The sequence below is a fragment of the Rhea americana genome, unplaced genomic scaffold (genome assembly GCF_003343005.1).
Source record: "Rhea americana isolate MKP2758 unplaced genomic scaffold, rheAme1 scaffold_255, whole genome shotgun sequence".
In the NCBI taxonomy this organism is placed as follows: Eukaryota; Metazoa; Chordata; class Aves; order Rheiformes; family Rheidae; genus Rhea; species Rhea americana.
The window spans coordinates 459,917-477,225 of NW_028186374.1; the positions used below are offsets into that span (position 1 = coordinate 459,917).

At 53.2% G+C, this 17,309-nt stretch overlaps 1 protein-coding gene across 2 annotated transcripts in view; it reads left to right on the plus strand.

Annotated features, from left to right (window-relative positions):
• The window catches only part of MGRN1 (mahogunin ring finger 1), a 52,016-nt gene extending 34,976 nt beyond the window's left edge, over positions 1–17,040 (plus strand). For both annotated transcript variants that reach the window (XM_085307200.1, XM_085307201.1), the window contains exons 8-16: positions 3,004–3,072; positions 5,894–6,053; positions 7,964–8,073; positions 8,987–9,052; positions 11,609–11,832; positions 13,566–13,689; positions 14,123–14,168; positions 15,073–15,180; positions 16,643–17,040. In XM_085307200.1, coding sequence (XP_085163326.1) covers positions 3,004–3,072; positions 5,894–6,053; positions 7,964–8,073; positions 8,987–9,052; positions 11,609–11,832; positions 13,566–13,689; positions 14,123–14,168; positions 15,073–15,180; positions 16,643–16,755 — 1,020 coding nt within the window. In that variant the 3' untranslated portion in view covers positions 16,756–17,040. The remainder of the gene's footprint in view (positions 1–3,003; positions 3,073–5,893; positions 6,054–7,963; positions 8,074–8,986; positions 9,053–11,608; positions 11,833–13,565; positions 13,690–14,122; positions 14,169–15,072; positions 15,181–16,642) is intronic.
• The last annotated feature ends 269 nt before the right edge of the window (positions 17,041–17,309 follow it).

Below are 17,309 nucleotides of genomic sequence, written 5' to 3' on the forward strand. Positions count from 1 at the left end.
ATCATGAATATCAAAACTGAACTCAGTAATTCACTGTCTGCCTCAGCAGGGCTGTGTATGGAGTTATAACCCATCCTTCAGACCTGCTGATGTCCTATGTAAGCAGTRTTAGCCGTTACTGGCAGAGCTTTATCCTAGTGCTCGTGGCGAGTTGCTTCTTGCTCCAGCCTGACGTCCATTCTGAGGCTTGTGTGTTCCAGCTTCACCTGTGCTCCTCTCTTGGTGCTGAATTTGGCTATGTTGCAGCACGATCTCGTGGATAGCTAGTAGATCTAGATCCTCCAAGTATTTTTAATATAGACAGCCAGAGACTGTTCCAAAGAGCCAATAGAGTGTGCGAAGGGTTCAGGATGGGAACATCCAGAAGAGCTGTGCCTCTGCAGAGAGAGCTGGCACGCTGTGCTGGAGAAGGCTGCCTGAGGGAGCAGAGCACTGGGATGCCAGCAGTATCTTTCTCACATTTTTTTCTGCATTCGTGAGCTGACAAGAAGCAGCTGAAGCAGCTTGTTTTAAYTTTATTTATTTATTTWTWAATATATGACAGCACTTCGATGACTGCGAACTCTTTGAATCAGTGTTGGTTAGTTTGCATTACATGTATGAGTTGTATACGGTYCTCCATTTAGTACTGTGGACTTCCAGCACAGCAGTCTGCGACAAGGAAGTGCTCTCCAGGGTGGTTCCCACCTTACCACAATGTGGTTAGCTTAGCTGACTCCTCCAGTGACACAGTGTGTGCTCATCTCTCTTTACTGGCATAGTGTGTAACCTTCCCACTCAATGTTTGGCTGTGGGGGTTTTCTTTTCTCTTCTCTTTCTTTCCTTTGGCTGTTTGTAAATTTTAAGGCTTAGACATTCTCTTCCRTGGCTTTTAAAATAGAAGCAAGCTCTTGCTGAGGAACACACAGTACCTCTGAAGCTAACGTAGCACCTACCCCTATAAGAGCATAGACCGGGAGTATGGAGTGTATGTCTRGAGTAAACCATCTGCATAAAATTTTAAGCACTTCTCCATCACTCCTTTTCTTTTGTCTTTCCTTCCTTGCCATTGTAATGCTCCACAATTCATTCCTGGACAATTTCTGTGTGCATCAGTCTCTTAGCTCTTTGTGAGCAAGAAGCAACAGCTAATGAGATGTGGTGAGGGATGGGTGAGAGAAGTATGAAGGTGAAGGACTGCACTATGTACCATCATCTGCTGCTTATTATTTACCTTTACTGTTTTAAAACCTAGGGATCTTCATAGCAAGAGCCATGTTGCACTGCTCACTCATTTCTTTTTGGAACATAGGGTTCTCACTTTTTTTTTTTTTTTTTTTTTGAGTCAAGCAGTAAAAGAAATACCAAATCCTGCGGAGACTGTGATCTGACCACTTCAGAACTTACTGTCACAATCATGATCCTCTGAGGAGTCAGGATGCTGTAACAAGGCGCTCTTTGAAATGTTGAGTTGTAAAAGCACTGCTCCCACACAATTGTTCCCAAACTTCCTGGGCGACTTGTGAGACATTGCAGAGGATTTTGCTCAGCAGTCCAACTGCTGACCTCATTGCCTTGAAATGTGGGCCTAGAACAGATTGTCTGCAGGCTGCATGCTGCCTTACACGAGGAGACTCTGGAATTAGTTTGTTAATGCTGCTGTGTCCCAACTCTAAGCATTTTAAACTGGCAAGCAGGCTGGATATAAYTACCTTCTGCTCATATCTTGGTGTGTGATATGTTCTGCAGCACTGAAATCCCATGGCCTGGCTGCTCTTCCGAGCACCTGGCTTGACAGAAGAGGGGAGAAGCCACTTACGAATGGAAAAGTCAAAGCCCCTGGAGTTGTTGAGCTGTTGAAACACTGGGTTCCTGGTAGCTTAGTTTCACAGCAGGGTGTCAAAAGGACAATTGCTGCAGGTGACCTGATCAGGAGATGAGTCAGTTTGCGTGTTACCTTGCAGCCCCTTCACCATTTTACTATTCCAAGATTTTTGGAGGAGGAATCTGCCCTTCTCTGGGGAAGCTGCTATGTAGCAGCAAGCAGCAAATCCTGGGGACCAATAGCTCTGCACAGCCCTGTAGAGCTGCTCATTGCAATTGTAAGAGTCTCTTGCTGCACTTAATAACTAAGCTATGGGACAGTGGAAAGCACTGCTTAGTGCAGAAAGGAAGGTAAAACCTTGCCCCACTGGGAGCTGAACCTGCAGCCTTTCTTGCCTCGGTGCTTTAACCCAGCTGCTCCAGGGAGTTTTCAGACAGCTGCTGGGATTTGCATGAAGACATGGTTTGGAGGGGTACAATCAGTGTCCGGGGCTCTGAGCAGCTTTGATCTCTGAGCAGCAATGCTTTCTACCACCACACATCCCCTTTTAGAGACTCCACCTGGAGATACTGTGACACTGCGTTTGTGTAGCGTTGTCCCTTGGATGCTTCTCATGTTAAGGGAGATTTGGACAGCTCTTTGTCTGGGAGATAAGTTTCCTGGCCACAGTAGTTTGGTGTCATGCTCCCCAGTAATGAATAGCAAAGTGTGGTGCAGCTGTTGATGTGCAAGCAACAAGCCATTGGCACAAGAATGGTGGTTGTACCTAGTCTCTGCTATCCTGAGATTACAAAGATGGGTGGAAATTCAGCTAGATTAAAGTTAAGCGGTGCTTTRCAGAAAGAAGGGACTGTAGAAGACTGATTGCCTCTGGTGCGCTTGAGCTATGGGCCTGTGTTTCCTTTTGATCTCTGAAACAAGCAGGGCCCTTGTTTTTGAGGTGATGTTGATAGTGATTGAAGACACCAGTTGGGTTCCGTTTTCAGACCAGACAGGATAGGCTCTGCTTTTGAGCAGAGGGGTGTGTTTTCCTGGCCATTCTTCGCAATGTTYGTTTCCGTTAGTTCTTCCACATGGCTCTAGAGAAGCCACTTGCCCTTGGTGTAACATGCATGCTTTGATACAGGGAGGAATGGAGATGATCACAAAATAGTGATGACAGAGCACCTGGCACTCTAACTTGCTGTTGTCTTCCCTAGGTTGACCGGGTGAGCTATCTGCTTCAGGAGATCTACGGCATTGAAAACAAAAACAACCAAGAGACCAAGGTAAAGGTGCTCAGAAGGCTCCTACTCCCTGAGCTGTGGGTTTCCAGCCAGCACCTTCTGTTTATAAGTGCAACTACAGGATTTGGCAGGGCAATGTGGAAGTGCATCCCAGAATGGCCAGTGGGTCTATGTCATTACTGTAGGTACTGATGAAGCCCGGGGATGTCAGAGCCTTGAGGTTGTTTAGAGCAGTCAATGGGTTGTGCTGAGATGCTTTAGATGGCCTGAGGCTTCTGAGGGTATTGCCTGGGGCTGGGGTTGCTGAGAGAGGACAGCAGTGCCCCATGGGTGTTTTGGAGCTTGTAGAGACAGCTTTGGGCCAGTGTCAGCTGCTGCTCTTGGTGCCCTGGGGCTGCTGTCCAGTCTAGGTGCTTTCCAGTGTGCATGACCAAGGGTATCTCCTGTTCCCTTGACTGTGAGCAAGCCTTCCATCCCAAATGCCTCTGAAATCTCTCTGGTGCCCACCCCATCTCACTGCCTCTCCACAGTCAAGGCAGTTGCACCTGATCTCTGTGCGTTGCTCCTGTGGCTCCCTACAGGTTCTCCTGTTTTTTTACCAGGGGACAGTAAGTTCCCATAGCATTGCCAGGAGCTAAGCTCTCCAGGCTTGCCAGTATCCATAGAGCAGCCCACATTCCCCTGCAGGAGCGAGAACAGCRTTGCTAACATCAAGGGATGTACATAAAAAATGCCTTTACTAGAAACACTCCCCATCTTTAGGCATAAGCATCTGCTGAATCCTGGTTTGCTGCACAGCTTCAAGCAGATTGCCTGACTGCCTCATTCCTGCTTTAGCCTGATCTGGACCTGCCCTTTGCTGCTGACTGGGCTGCGTAGTGCTTGACATGCTGTACCAAGTGCTGGGCTCGGGATCAGACTGCTCTTGTACATACAGTGTGTGATTTGCAAGCAGAGGAGCAGTCACAGAACAAGACAAACCAGACTTCCTCTCCACGTAATGCACTGTCTTACCCAAAGCATTCCTGCAATTTCCATGTGCCTGTGCCAACAGGTAGTGCCTAAAGGGGCAGGATGGAGAAGTCTTCCCAAAGACTGCACCAGATCCATTTAAGAGAATTGAAGGCTTCTCTTTGGGTCCTCCTGGGTCTTGTGATGAATCTCTTGATCCAACAATCATATCATTGCAGCCCATCAAACAAGTGGCCTGGGGCCATTTTTGTTCTTCMCAGTATACTTAGCAAACTATGTGAATGGGAAAGCAAAAAGACTGCCTGCCCTCCCTGCCTCCCAAAATAGATCAGGAGCACATGTGATGGGGCAGGCAGGCGGGCAGGCTTGCAGCCTTTCGCTGGCACAGTGAGCTGACTTGGTGCGGATGTGGCGGTGGCAGCTGCAGATACTGTATATTGCTGTTTATACTAAGTTTGCCCTTGGCATAGCATGTGTTCCCCCTGTGGCACTTAAAGGGCTTTGTGAAATGGTGCTGATGGGAGCAGATGAAGATGGAGGGTGCCTGGTGCTGGGGTACCAGTTTTGGCGCTCCTCTATAACTCCTGTGGCACTGGAGGTGGGACTGTAAGGATCCCTGGTGTTAGTGAAGAGAGCCCTCCTGGTCGGAGGGTGGGTTCCTTGGAATCGCAGAACAGTTGAGGTTGGAGACCTTTAAAGATCATCTRGTCAACCCCACCCCCCAATGGAGCAGGGTTACCGACAGTAGTTTGCCCAGGACCCTGTCCAGACAATTTTGGAATATCTCCAAGGATGGAGACTCCACAGCCTCTCTGGGCAGCCTGTTCCAGTGCTCARTTACACTCCCAGTCAAAAAAAACGTTTCCTTGGATTCAGCTGGAATGCCYTGTGTTTCAGTTCGTGCCCATTGCCTCGTGTCCGTTCACCGGGCACCACTGAAGAGTCTGACCCTATCCTCTCTTCACCCTCCCTTTGGATATGTGTATGCACTGATAAGCTCCCCACTCAGTCTTCTCCAGGCTGAACAGTCCCAGCTCTTAGCCTTTCCTCATAAGAGAGATGCTCCAGTCCCTTAATTATCCAAGTGGTCCTTTGCTGGAGACTTGCTCCAGTAGCTCCATACCTCTCTTATACTAGGGAGCCTGAACCTGGACGCATTCTCCAGGTGCGGCCTCACCAGGGCTGAGTAGAGGAGAAGGATCACTTCCTCTGACCTACTGGCAATGCTCTGCCTAATGCAACCCAGGATGCCACTGGCCTTCTTTGCCACAAGGGCACACTACTGGCTCATGTCCAGCTTGTCCACCAGCATTCCTAGGTCCTTTTCTGCAGAGCTGCTTTCCAGCAGGTCAGCCCCCAGCCTGTACTGGTGCCTGGGGTTATTCCTCCGTAAGTGCAGGGCTCTACGCTTCCCTTCAGTTTTATTGAACTTCATGAGGTTCTCCTAGCAATAGCTGACTGGCTGTTATCCAATTTGTGGGGCTCTGAGTGATGGGAAGAATAGCATGATGCAGGTTTTCATTTAATGGGTTCAGATTRACCTTTTTGCTAAGGTTAGCTGTGATCGGATGAGCATCCAAGGCTGCTTTCCCTCGACTGCACAAGAGAGGGGTGACAACAGGGTGACAAGGAAATTGYTCACTCTATCATGGGTTTGAAGGAGCTGCAGGAACTTGGGGTGCCTCCCTCTCTGCTGGGAGGAAGAGGCACACATAGCAGGGCTGCATAGGCTGGAGTGTGCTCTCCTTGAGAACGCCCTGCTGAGAGCTGCGGATAGAGGATGCGAGCTCTCGTGCAGACCTCTGGGTGGGAAATCTCGGGCTCCAGAGTCCTCTGGCCATTCTATATGGCCCTATCTATTCACATGCCAAAGTCTTGCCTCTCATTGCAGCCTTCAGATGACGAGAACAGCGACAACAGCAACGAGTGTGTGGTTTGCCTCTCGGACCTCCGTGACACCCTCATTCTGCCCTGCAGACACCTCTGTCTGTGCAACTCCTGTGCAGACACCCTGCGCTACCAGGCCAACAATTGCCCCATCTGCAGGCTGCGTGAGTATGTGCCCGGGAAAAAGGGCCTCTTTCCCCCTGCCAGGCTCCTGTTAAGTCAGTGCAGGTTGTGAGAGTGAGCCTGTCTTTTATATACGTCACCCCGAGGCTCAGCATCAAATGTGCTACTGCTCTGACTGACGTCTGAATGCTCCTGCTGCCTAAAATAACTGTACTCAAACAGGGAAGGAAGAGCGCCTGGGAGAGTGGCTCATTGCCCAGTGCCTCCCTGCCGTTTGCCTTCTCCCTAGGATGGATCTGGGGTGCAGGTGCTCTGAGCTGTGCCATGTAAACAGCTCTTGCATTTGGCCCTCGCTGTCTGGAGCAAGGTGATGCCTTGCCAGTGGGGTTTGAGTTCTCTGTTAACTGTGGGCAGCATGGTGATCAGGCCTCCCCATACCACCTCTGGTGGGAGAGGAAGGTGGTTTAAAACAAAACTGATGGAAACCCCGGACCACTTCTGTGTGTTTGTTAGACACACTCATCTCCGGTCTCTCCTCCTTACTCTTCACAACCTACTGCCAGTTCCTGTCTTTCTCTGTTGCTTGTGGGTCAGTCTGACTCCTCTGCCTTTTTGCTGCTTGGGGGCCAGCAGGGCAGACACTGAGCACACAGTCCTGATCGTCTTCGCTCTTCAAGCAGAGGGGACTGCCTGCTGGGAGAGTTATGAGGATCTGCTTAACCCTTGCATTCCTCTGCTCCTAAGAGATGGAAAAAAACAAACACTGCTTTTGACACTTGGGCTGCACTTGCTGAATTTCAGGTCTTTTCTTCAAAGCACAGAGTCTGTAGGGAAAATGCCTGCATCTTTGAACAGACAAATCACACATTTTACCCTGTGCTTGAACTCTGAAGTATTTGAATATTTCTTACTGAAGCTTTCTAGGAAAATAAAAAAGAGCCTAAGGCAGGTGTTTGGCCTGAGAAAACAAGTCTAAATGGTCAAGACTTGGCAAGGATACAATAACTGAAAACAAGATCTTATCAGGGGAAGTGCCAGACAGCTTTGACTACAAGGAGCATAACTGAAAACATAGGAGCAGTGTTATCTCATCTGTATGCTGCAGTGGAGTAAGATGTATTTGTTCTGAAAGTTCCTCCACATCAGGCTTCCTGAGAATCTGCTCCTGGGAAATACAGAAGCAGAGAGGACAGGTCTGCACCTCTGGCTCTAGGCTGGTCTTGCCAGCAGCTGGGTACATTAAGAATTAGCCTTTCCCTTACGTGCAAGCAAGTTCGTACAGCTGTCTTAGAACAGATGTCTGGCTCATTCGTGTGTGGCTTTGGCATAGGCGGAAGTAACAATATTAAATATCTGCTGATAGAGAACAGGGTCCTAGGCAGGGAGTGAAGATTAAAGCTGTGCTAGAGAGAGGAATTCAGCCACTAACCTTCTGGCTGGGTTCAGAGTTGCTGCAGACCTTCTCACCAATGTGTTACTGGCCAGAGAATAAGCAGTCAATGCAGGTGTGATGCTGAGAGGGCACCCAAGTCTAGCTGTGCCCCAGTGCTGAGACATATGGGGCCTGAACGAACCCAAGGCCTGGTTTTACATGAGGCTCCCCATGTCCTGTAGCTTGCAGTGTGCTGTCCAAGACCGAGCTTGTGGGTTGTCTTACTGTGCTGAGTAGCCCTAGGCCTGAATGTCTTCTCCGTGTCACTGTACCAAGGTAGGTAGCACCTGTTCTCTGCAAGGGCTATGTGTACCTAGGCTGCTTCTGCTGACAGATCTCTCCCGTCTTGACCGATAGCGTAGAGGAGCCAGTCCTCGGAGCTTGGCTTTGATGTGCTCTGCAGCCCTGCTCCTCATGCACGCAGCATCATTACAAGGAGCTCGCTCCATCTCCAGCACCCGAATTGCACGGCCTGGTCTCGTTTGGCTGTGTAGTCACTCATGTGCTTTTCTCTCCTAGCCTTCCGCGCCCTGCTGCAGATCCGAGCTGTGAGGAAAAAGCCAGGGGCTCTGTCACCGGTGTCATTCAGCCCTGTCTTGGCACAGACTGTCGACCATGATGAGCACTCTGTAAGTAATTTGCAACCCTGTGCAGGAAGCCTGGGGCCTGAGTGCTGRTCTCAATCTGAGCAGGAGACTTGCACTCATGAGTACCTTGGCCTATCAGCTTGCATCCTTGGGACCTCAGAGCGAGGCCTCCTGAGTAGTATAACCTTGTTCCTCAACACTCCCAGAGAGCTGAGAAACCTCTCCTTTTGTGGATGGTTAAATTGACTGCTTTTAGCCAAGTGCCTTCCTTCCTCTGGGAGGAAACAATTTCACAGAAACCTCAGTATGGGAAGGTTCCTTGTGGCCTGTCTCAGTAGAAAYGTGGCAAGTCCTGGGCCTAGCAGGGTGGGAGCTGGGCAGATGGCAGATTACAGTTTGGTTTGCATTCAGATTTGCCTAGCAGCACACTCTGAAATGCCCTGAGGATTGGGGTTTCCAATGTGGCAGCAGCAAGACATCTTTGTGCCAGTCCCCCTGGATGATGGAGGTCTTGTTGAGCAGCTGAGAGTGTAGGACGGCAGGTGCAGTGCCCTTGACCACAGGGCTGAGTCATGTGTCCCCAGTGCGCTGTGGGCAGAACCTTGCTGCCTGAGCAATGCTGTGGCACTGCTGGCTCTGGCAAGGCGCGTGAGATCCAAGCAAGGAGAGGGAGAGCTGCATTTAGACCATCTTACAGGCTTTGGTGGGAATGGAAGCGGGTCATCGTGGGAAAAGCCTGTTTTTATCTACCCATCCTCTGCAGCTCTGTAAGCCTGCTGTTCCAGCAGGGACTAAGACATAGGGCCACAYAGAGACCCCAAAGGTTGTTGTCAAGCGGAGTGTGGTGCCTAGAGGAAGCAGGTGCCACCAATGAGAGCAAGGCAAGGAGATGCTGTGCGTCTTTCCGTGTTGCTAACCTCAAAAAAGTCTTTAAAACATGATTTTCTCTTGACAGTGTCCCTTTAAGTCCATTAAAGTGAACACTGTCTCCCTGCCCAGCAGGAAACCTAGAAGGGAAACAGTAAGTGGACTTAGTCGTATTTCGCTCSTACGGCAATTATTTGCCAGCAGTCGCACTAGCACGTGAAAGTGTTGTACACATGAGGGCTTGCTAACACGCTGGGTTTGACACATGCCCCTGCATGGGCTGTGACACTCCAAGTACCGTCTCCACATAGCAGTGAGATGCTCACAGCCTGCACGGACGATCACTAACCTCCCCAGCTTGCGTGTGGAGGAATAGGTGGGAAAGAAACAACTTGCTGCAGATGTTTGATGTCGGCTCTCGGGGACTGCCAGGCGCAGACATCTATCAGAGCCCCTTGGCCCTGAGCCTCTCTGCTATATTGTTTCTGGCCAAGATATTTTCATAGCTTTGTAGGACTGTGGGTAATCTGCTGTTTCCATGGCTCACCCAGAGCTTTCCCACACTTGTCACATCCCCTTGGCGGTTTGGCTTGGGCACTTCTCACTGTGATTTCCATCCTGGTGCTGGGATATATAGGTAGAAGATGGTCAGAGCTGTACCAGGTCTTGCATCAGGAACGCTAGCTGCAATGACCTGTTTTGCTTGTACAGGAACAGTAAAGATGGAGCTTGTGTTTTGGGGACTCACCAGATTGGCAAGAGAGTGTGTTACTGTAACTGTGCTCTAAGGGACAGCATGAATGGCATGTTGGGGACCAGAAGAAGGGAAGATGAAAGGTGAGGGAGGCACGYGTGCCAGGAAAGATCTGTTTGTACTCCCTTGGTGCAGTCCATCAACTGCAGTCACAGTTGTCCATATCAAGGAGGCTGCAGTTTTCTTTTGCTCCGGCCAGCCTGGATGCTTGGGCTGAGGAGGGACATAAGTTACTGCACTTGTCATGTCTGGAGAAACCCTAAGGCTGGGGATAATGGAGACCCTGCAAGCTTGGTGTGGCTGTCTGCGAACTTCAGCCAGCAACTAAGCACTACTTCTGTTGGAGCAGGGATGGGGCAGTGGTAAGTGTCYTAAGAAAGAGCAGTGTCTCTAGGACTGTTTGAAAGCTTCAGTGACTTACAGCCCAGGTGCTCTAGCTGCTGGCTGAGAGATCCTTCTCCAGTATTTTAGGCATGCCACAGAACCTGATCTTTTGCCAAAGCAAACTGGAACAAGCAGCCTTTGAACCCTCAAGCCTTGGTCTTCACAGCCAGGAGACGGTGTACCAACTGTGAGCCTGACTTTTCTGTCCACAAAATAGCTTCTCCAAGCTGCCATCTGGAAACGAAATGCCTCTGTGGAGATGGCTCTTAAACCCATCACCTGCAGGTGGCAGGACCTGTGAGCTGATTCCTCGTGCACCTGACTTGGTTATCTTGCAGTCCCCAGCTGCGCTCTTCAGCACAAGCACTTAAATGCCACAAGGCCATTACCTGGGGGATTTGGGTTGATCCTTGGCCCCAGGTGCCACTCATTCTCTCCTCCCCTGTCAGAGGTAGCTCCTGTGACCACAGGTGAGTCTGCTCAGCAATCAGTTCACCCCCCAAGTTAATGGCTGTGTCAGAACAGGCTGCGGAGCAGGCTCACCTGCAGCCATGCAGTTGTGAGAGCCAACACAAAGAAGCTACAGGATTGTTGTTGCTGGGCCTGGCTACAAACACGGTTAYGCCACCTTAGTTATGATATGGAGCAGCCTGCCTGAGGATGCAGTGCTGGGACAGGTTAAGTTAATCTGAGTCTGCACTGTGGCAGTCTTGTCTCTTTGTTTGCAGTAGGCTGGGCTGAGCTGCCTATTGCCGACTGAGTAGCAACATAAATGTCATTTACTTCTAAGTTTTGGGGCCTTATGACTAGGGGATTTTTGGAATTAAACTAGCGTTGGTTTAATAGCCCTTTTGGAAGGGTCCTTTTGCCTTGGCAGCTAAGTGAATTATGGAAAAAATGGGAAGTAGTGCAGAGTTTTGCTCCCCTCCCTATGGGATCAGTGGGTCTGTGGTCCCTTTCCTGTCTTTGCACAAAAGCAGCTGAGTGGAAAACCTGCATAAAYGACTGAGGAAACAAGAGTCCGTGAGCAAAGTGAAGTGCTGGAGTCACCAAAGGCCAGCTCTCGTGTGGTGCACAGATACTGAGCTCTTTGGAGACTCTCTGTGACTCTGGCAGTGCTGTGAAACTGCGGTGTGCACTGCGCTGGAGGCAGAAGTGAGGTGCTTGTTATCTAGAAATGTCTCTGAGCCACTGGAGGAACATTGTGCAGGAGATTAAAGCATAATTCATAACAGCTTTGTTAGGAGCCTGCTTTTTAACCCTCCTTGCCTGATTCTCCAAAGAGCTTCTTCGTTTGATGGGCAAGGTGCCCAGCTTGCTGAGGTGCCTGGTCTCTCAAGCACTGCTCTGGAAACTTGCCTGGAGCATCAGCGTTACAGCCCGAGTGGCAACAGGTGGCTGTTGCAGGGGAAGGAGGCTGAGGGTCTCTGGGGAGAGGCAGCTGCGGCGGTGGGCTGCCTGGATGTGCAGGGTGGGAGGTGCAGGGCTGGGTTGCAGCTGGGTCTCCTCTTCTCAGGGAGTTTTCAGCCTGGCAAGGGTTTCTTAACATGCCCCTCTCTTTCTCACCCACAGAGCTCTGACAACATCCCTCCGGGGTACGAGCCCATTTCCTTGCTGGAAGCTCTGAATGGCCTTCGCTCTGTTTCCCCCTCCATCCCGTCAGCTCCTCTGTATGACGAGATCAACTACTCTGGCGTGGTGGATGGGATGCCCCCTGCAAGCCGTCCGCTTGTCGGGATGGACAGAGCTGTGGAGAGCAGCCACCAAAAGGGCAAGCGGAGCAAGTCTCCAGATAGGTTAGCACGGGAACAGAGGGGCCTGCTCCCCTTGTAAGCCCTGAGGGCTGGCAGCCACACGCACTGGGAGATGACAGAGGGCTCTGGCTGCTCCCACTGCTGGTGGCCAGCAGGTTCTCGTGTCACAGAGAGGCTTGAGACGCCACCCAGCGTTAAGCCTATGGCAACCAGTTCATTTCTCCATAAGAGTTCGGTTTGTCATGAACAAAAGAGCATTTTTAATGGAGAGTTTTAACCCAGACTCTGGAAATCTCTACCTTTCTTGTACAATTAGTGTCTCAAATTTGCATTTGACATCCAAACTCTGTTGGATCTCAGCTTTCCATGGAGTTCCCAGGGAATAGAAGGATGGGGAGAGAAGTGATCTGAATTTCAGAGTGCAAAATACTGAGATCCTTTAGCTGCTGAGTCCTGCTCTATTGGCTTTGTCGTAGAGGCTGTAGATCCCATGGGATGGGTAACCCTTTATGTGACCCTTGCAGGGCCACCCAGAAAAGCAGAGCTGGATCAAACTGGGTTTGTTCCTGGTTCTCCTCACTGTGTTCCAGCTGCTGATTAGATTTTATCACCTCCTTATCAACAGCAAGTCATTGCTGGATGGGAGAAGTCCACCCCAGAACTTGGCAGTGCCCCAGGCAGTGGAAGTTTGCAGCCTTGTCCTGGTTAGAGTGAAAGGGGCATCAGGAGAACTTGATGGCAATGTGTAGGAAGATTAGTGCATCCAGCCTGTTAGCTGGTGCTTCCTAATGTCTTTCACTGTGATCGAGGTGAGAGACAGGACTGCATGTCCTGTATTCCTCCATCCTGTCCTTGTGCTCTGCTTCCTTGAGCCYAACCTGCCCTCACCAGCCTTGTTCGCTGGTTTGTGGGATATGCTGGGGCTGAGGTGGAGCAGGTTGCTGCCTCAGAAGGCACAGGATCATGGTCTGCCCATGTAGAAGTTTTGGTACTTAGTAGCCCTGAGCCCAGCTGGAGTCAAAGATCTGACAAAAGAGAAAGATTCACAAGTTGTCGTGGGAAGAAGGGGGGAAAAGGGGCAGGAAGACAAGCACCACAGTCGCTTCAACATTGTTTTGGTAGGGACCTGGAATCAGAGCTGTTCTTGAAGTGCTGTTAAATGCATTGGGAGTCAGCACTGACTCCTGGCTGCATCCCTGAGATGTTGGGACTGCCCCTCTCCTCRTGGCTGGCTACAGGTGTCTGTGAGCTGGGCAACCCTTCCCAGCTATGCTGGCCCCTGAAAGGGTGCCTGAGCTCAGTGTGYGGTGTGGGGCTACCAGCCTGTCCCTATGCCACCTGTGACCAACACGGAGACTGCCAGCATAGTTTCAAAGTGAGCTCTGCATCTGCTCCATGATTTTGTCYTCCAAATTTCTTCCGAGAAGGAATCCTCACAGTGGAGCTGTGAAGGTCTGAGGAACAGCCTGGGCGCTGGGCCCTTTACTTTCCAGGAGAAGACAGACTTGTCCTAGTTGCATTGCTGTGYCTGAACTCTGCACTGCTCAGTTCTGCCACAGAAATGCTGTCGCCACTGTTTTCTGTGCGGCGGATACTGGAGGCTCTGGTGAATTTAGCTSAACAGTTTGAGCTCCTGGTCGTGTGTTGGCTTATGCTGCTGGTGGAGGATGGGCTGGGCAGAGGCAGTGACAGCTCAGAGCGCTGCCGCCAAGGCCTGGGGTGCTGGGGGCAGGTGGTCTGCGCTCTGCTTGCAAATGTAGTTTCTCTCGCCTCAGCACGCTACGGTCTCCCTCATCACCTATCCATGAGGAGGATGAAGAGAAGCTCTCTGAGGACTCCGACTCGCAGCCAGTGTTGAGCGGGGGTGAACTGATCCTGAGGGAGACCAGCTCTCCAGAGGTAAGTCTGCGTCCTCCCTGGGAGCTGCTGTGTCCATGGGTTTGGTCCGGGACGTGGCAGCTGCCTCGTGAAGGGCCATCGCTTCCCCAGTGATGCAGCACAGACAGGCCCGTCGGCACAGGCCGCGCAGGGGCAGCTCCTCCGTTTATCTGTAGGGCCCCATGGTATAAGGATGCAGCCGCCTGCCCGTGTCTCTAACGTGTCTTGGAAACTGGGGATGTCGGAGGGGCGTTGGGCTGTTGCCGGTGCATGTCAGAGCTGCAAAACACCCCYGTCCCGGGCTGCACTGCTGCAGTTAGTGCTGGGCTCCTTGTCTCCTCCCTGAAGTGAGTCCTGGGGCCTGTGTGGTGCTCTCTGGAGAGCRCTAGAGTGGAAGACAAGCACAGCAAAGGCCTCCAGCCTGCGGCGGTAACTGTGCTCTTCCTCCTTACAGAGCATGGCAGGGGAAGAGATCGAGGAGGCCTCGTCCCTGCAGCAAGGTGAGTGTGCACTTGACCTTGGAGATGACCAGACCTTGCTTGATCTCTACATCCACTGTTTGAAAGGGCACAATAGCAGGATAGAGATGCAAGTTCAGAAACATCTGGGCCCTGAAATCCACCCCTCTGAGCTGCTGTGCTTCACCAGAGAAGGTTGCCAGGATCTCTTCTGAGACGCCAAGTCAACAATCTGCCTGGTTTCTTTGCCAAGCATCTCTGCTGTAAGCGCTGCACAAGTAGCTGTGTTCAGGGCAGCAGAGCTCRGCTCCTGTGCTTTCCATGACCGTATTTCCACGCTCAGACTTTGCCCAGGAATGGGGTGGGWGAGCACCTTTGCATGATGCCAGGCAAAACCTCAGAGTCTCGAGCCTGGGGAGTTTCTACTCTGTTGGAAAGCCACACCTGATTACTCATACGACCGCCGCTCGCCATCAGCACCATGTATCATATATCAAGAGAGCAGTTTTGGGCTGCGGATCCAGCCTCTCCTGGGACTGCTGTCTGTAGCTGCTCGTGCCATGGGCTGCCCACTGGCCAGCCCGTGCCCCGCACTGCCCAGTGGGTGATGGCCACGTGCGCACCAGTGTGGCCCCTGGTGAGATGATGTCCTGGGTGTGCAGGATGGGCCTTGTGYCGTTGGGACGGGTCTCTGGCACTTAGCGTCCAGAAGTTGGGAGGGTGGGGTGAGAGGGCAGCCCTGGGTGTGTTTTGGGGCATGAGCCCCGATAAGAAGAGGCGCCCTTTGGCGCTGTGAGCTGGGCCAGTCTGACAGGCTCTCCCAAGACTTCTACAAGGCTGGGGACACTGGGAGCTTCCTCCTATGTAAAATCGCAACCTGTTCGCAGTGCCGCTTGCCCCTTTGAGTTGGTCTCGGGACTCAGTCTGTGCTCTCTGCTGATTCTAGGTAGCCGTCCTCCCTCTGTCGAAGACGTCCTGCAGGATGGCAGCTGCAGCGAGCACCGGAGCTTGACGCGGTCGGAGAGCGACCCACCGGTAGACGTCTACCTGCCAGGTAACGGCCGTGTCACTGGGGGGACGGAGGTGCGCCGGAGACCCGGCTGCACTGCGCTTGCAGCTCCAGCTGGAGGTGTGGAGGTGCCTGGGGGGAGTTTGCGGGCTGTGTACTTGAGCCCGCTGGCAGCCTTCCCCCCACCGGGTCAGCGTGCTGCACCCTTGCCTCCTTGAGGCTTTGGGAAAGGAGAGCATCTACCTGGAGCATGAGCTCCTGCTGAGTCTGCAGAGCTAGCTGCTGCCCCCAGGGAGCCGTGGGCGATGGGGTTAACATAGAGGTAATTCCCCACTTTCCTCCTCCCGTACCCTTTTGTCTCTGTCCTTCCCCCCCTTCCTCCTTTCTCCTCTCTGGGCTGTAGCTGYTGGCTGGCACTGAAGTCCTGTTTGTATGATGGGGGCCTCGTGTGCCTGCGGGGGTGGATGCTCCCCGCGCCCCAGCCACGCCGAGTGAGATACGGGGTGACCTCTTGCTGGCTGGGCCCCCTGCTCAGCTCAGCTCGAGCTCCCTCCCGCGCTCGCTTCCCAGTGCCGCGTACGAAGGCCCGCTCCTGCTTTCGGCCCGAGGGAGGGCGAGCTACCGGGACGGCTTCCGGGAGGCCGAGCCAGCGCGGGGCAGTACCGTGGCGGGGGGTGCTGTGGGGTGTTGGGCAGCGCCGGCCAGTGCAGCGGAGGGACGCTTCGCTGGGCCTCCTGGCGCGGCCCCCGACCGTTGTCGATGCAGCCTGTTTTCTTCCGTAGAGTCGCAGTCTGTTCTGAGTACCTCTCTAATGTCTCCTTCCCTTTCTGTCTGCCTTCCTCCTCCTGTCTTGGGCAGCACTGGGTCCCGATTCCTGCTCTATTGGTATAGAGGAGTAAGCTGGTACGTCTTCTTGTTCTTACGCATTGCTCTTGTGTGGGGCAGCAGGAGCCCTCCTGGGAGGGCAGGCTGGCCCAGAGCCGCCGCGCAAGCCTGCCGTGCTCCCTGGGGGGCTGATCCTCGCCATGAGGGCAGGGAAGGAGGAGGCCGCAAACCAGCCAGCCTGAACTGCTGGCTCTGGCCTTGCTCCTGTTTTCAAACCTGCCCAAACATCCCATCTGCCAGCCCCAGGTGGGCTCCTGCACGCCACGAATGTGCAGGTCCTCTCTGGCCTAGCACCTGTGTCCCCTCCATCTCCCTTGCTGAACCTGCGTCTTTGTACAGGTGCAAGGGATGGAGCTCGCGGGTTGTAACCCAGGCTCGGCCTCGGCACTCCCGTCCACGTGAGGTCCCAGCCCCATCTCTTGTGGGGCTCAGTCCAGGGCAGGAGAGTGAGACCGAGGSCAGGGCCCAGGCTAATGGTCTCCCTGGCCAACTGGGAATGTTCCACTCCCCCTCRTTTCTCCATGCACACTGCCCTCTCCCTGCGGCCGGGCACCCTGTCAGGGCTCTTAGCGTGGCTCTAGGGCAGGTGCTTTGGGGGCTGAACGCCTTTCTCCTCCTTCAGGCTCATCTGACTTCACCAAGACGTTCCCAGGCCTTGGCACCGGCAGCCCCACGCAGCCCCTCCTCTTCGAGCAGACGCGTCTTCACCTGGAGGACGAGCAGAGCCTCTTGTGAGCGGGGCCCGCCATCCCCGTCCCTGCCGCCAGACCCCTCRAACAGGCTCAGCCGCCGCCGCGGGGCAGTCGGCCTGCTCGCTCGCAGCTCCCGCCCCAGTGCCCGCCGCTGACGCCTGGGGAAGCAGCACCGGGTGCAGGTGGCCTCCTCCACCGTGGTGCGTCGCACRAGCCCCGGGCCTGACCGTCTCCTCGCCGAGGGCATGGTCTCGGCACAGCTCGGGATTTTTAAAGACGTGCATGTTTCCAGCGCCTCTCCGTCGGCTGGCGGTGAAGAGCGGAGCGGGGTGGGAGGGTGGGGGCTGATGTTGTGTTTTTATGGGGGGCGGGTGGGTAAAAATCAGATGAAGGACACTACTGTTGTATATTTTGTACACACCAAGCACAGCCCTTCGCTGTYGCCGCTGCTCGGTGCCCTGTGGCCTTCCCTCCTTTGCCTGCCGGAGCAGCGGGGAGCGTCTGCCTTCGGGCTGAGGGCCGGCGCCCCAGGCTCTCCCGCCAGCCCAGACCCTTCTCCCTGGAGTGCTGCCCCGACCGGCCGGCGACCGGGGCAGC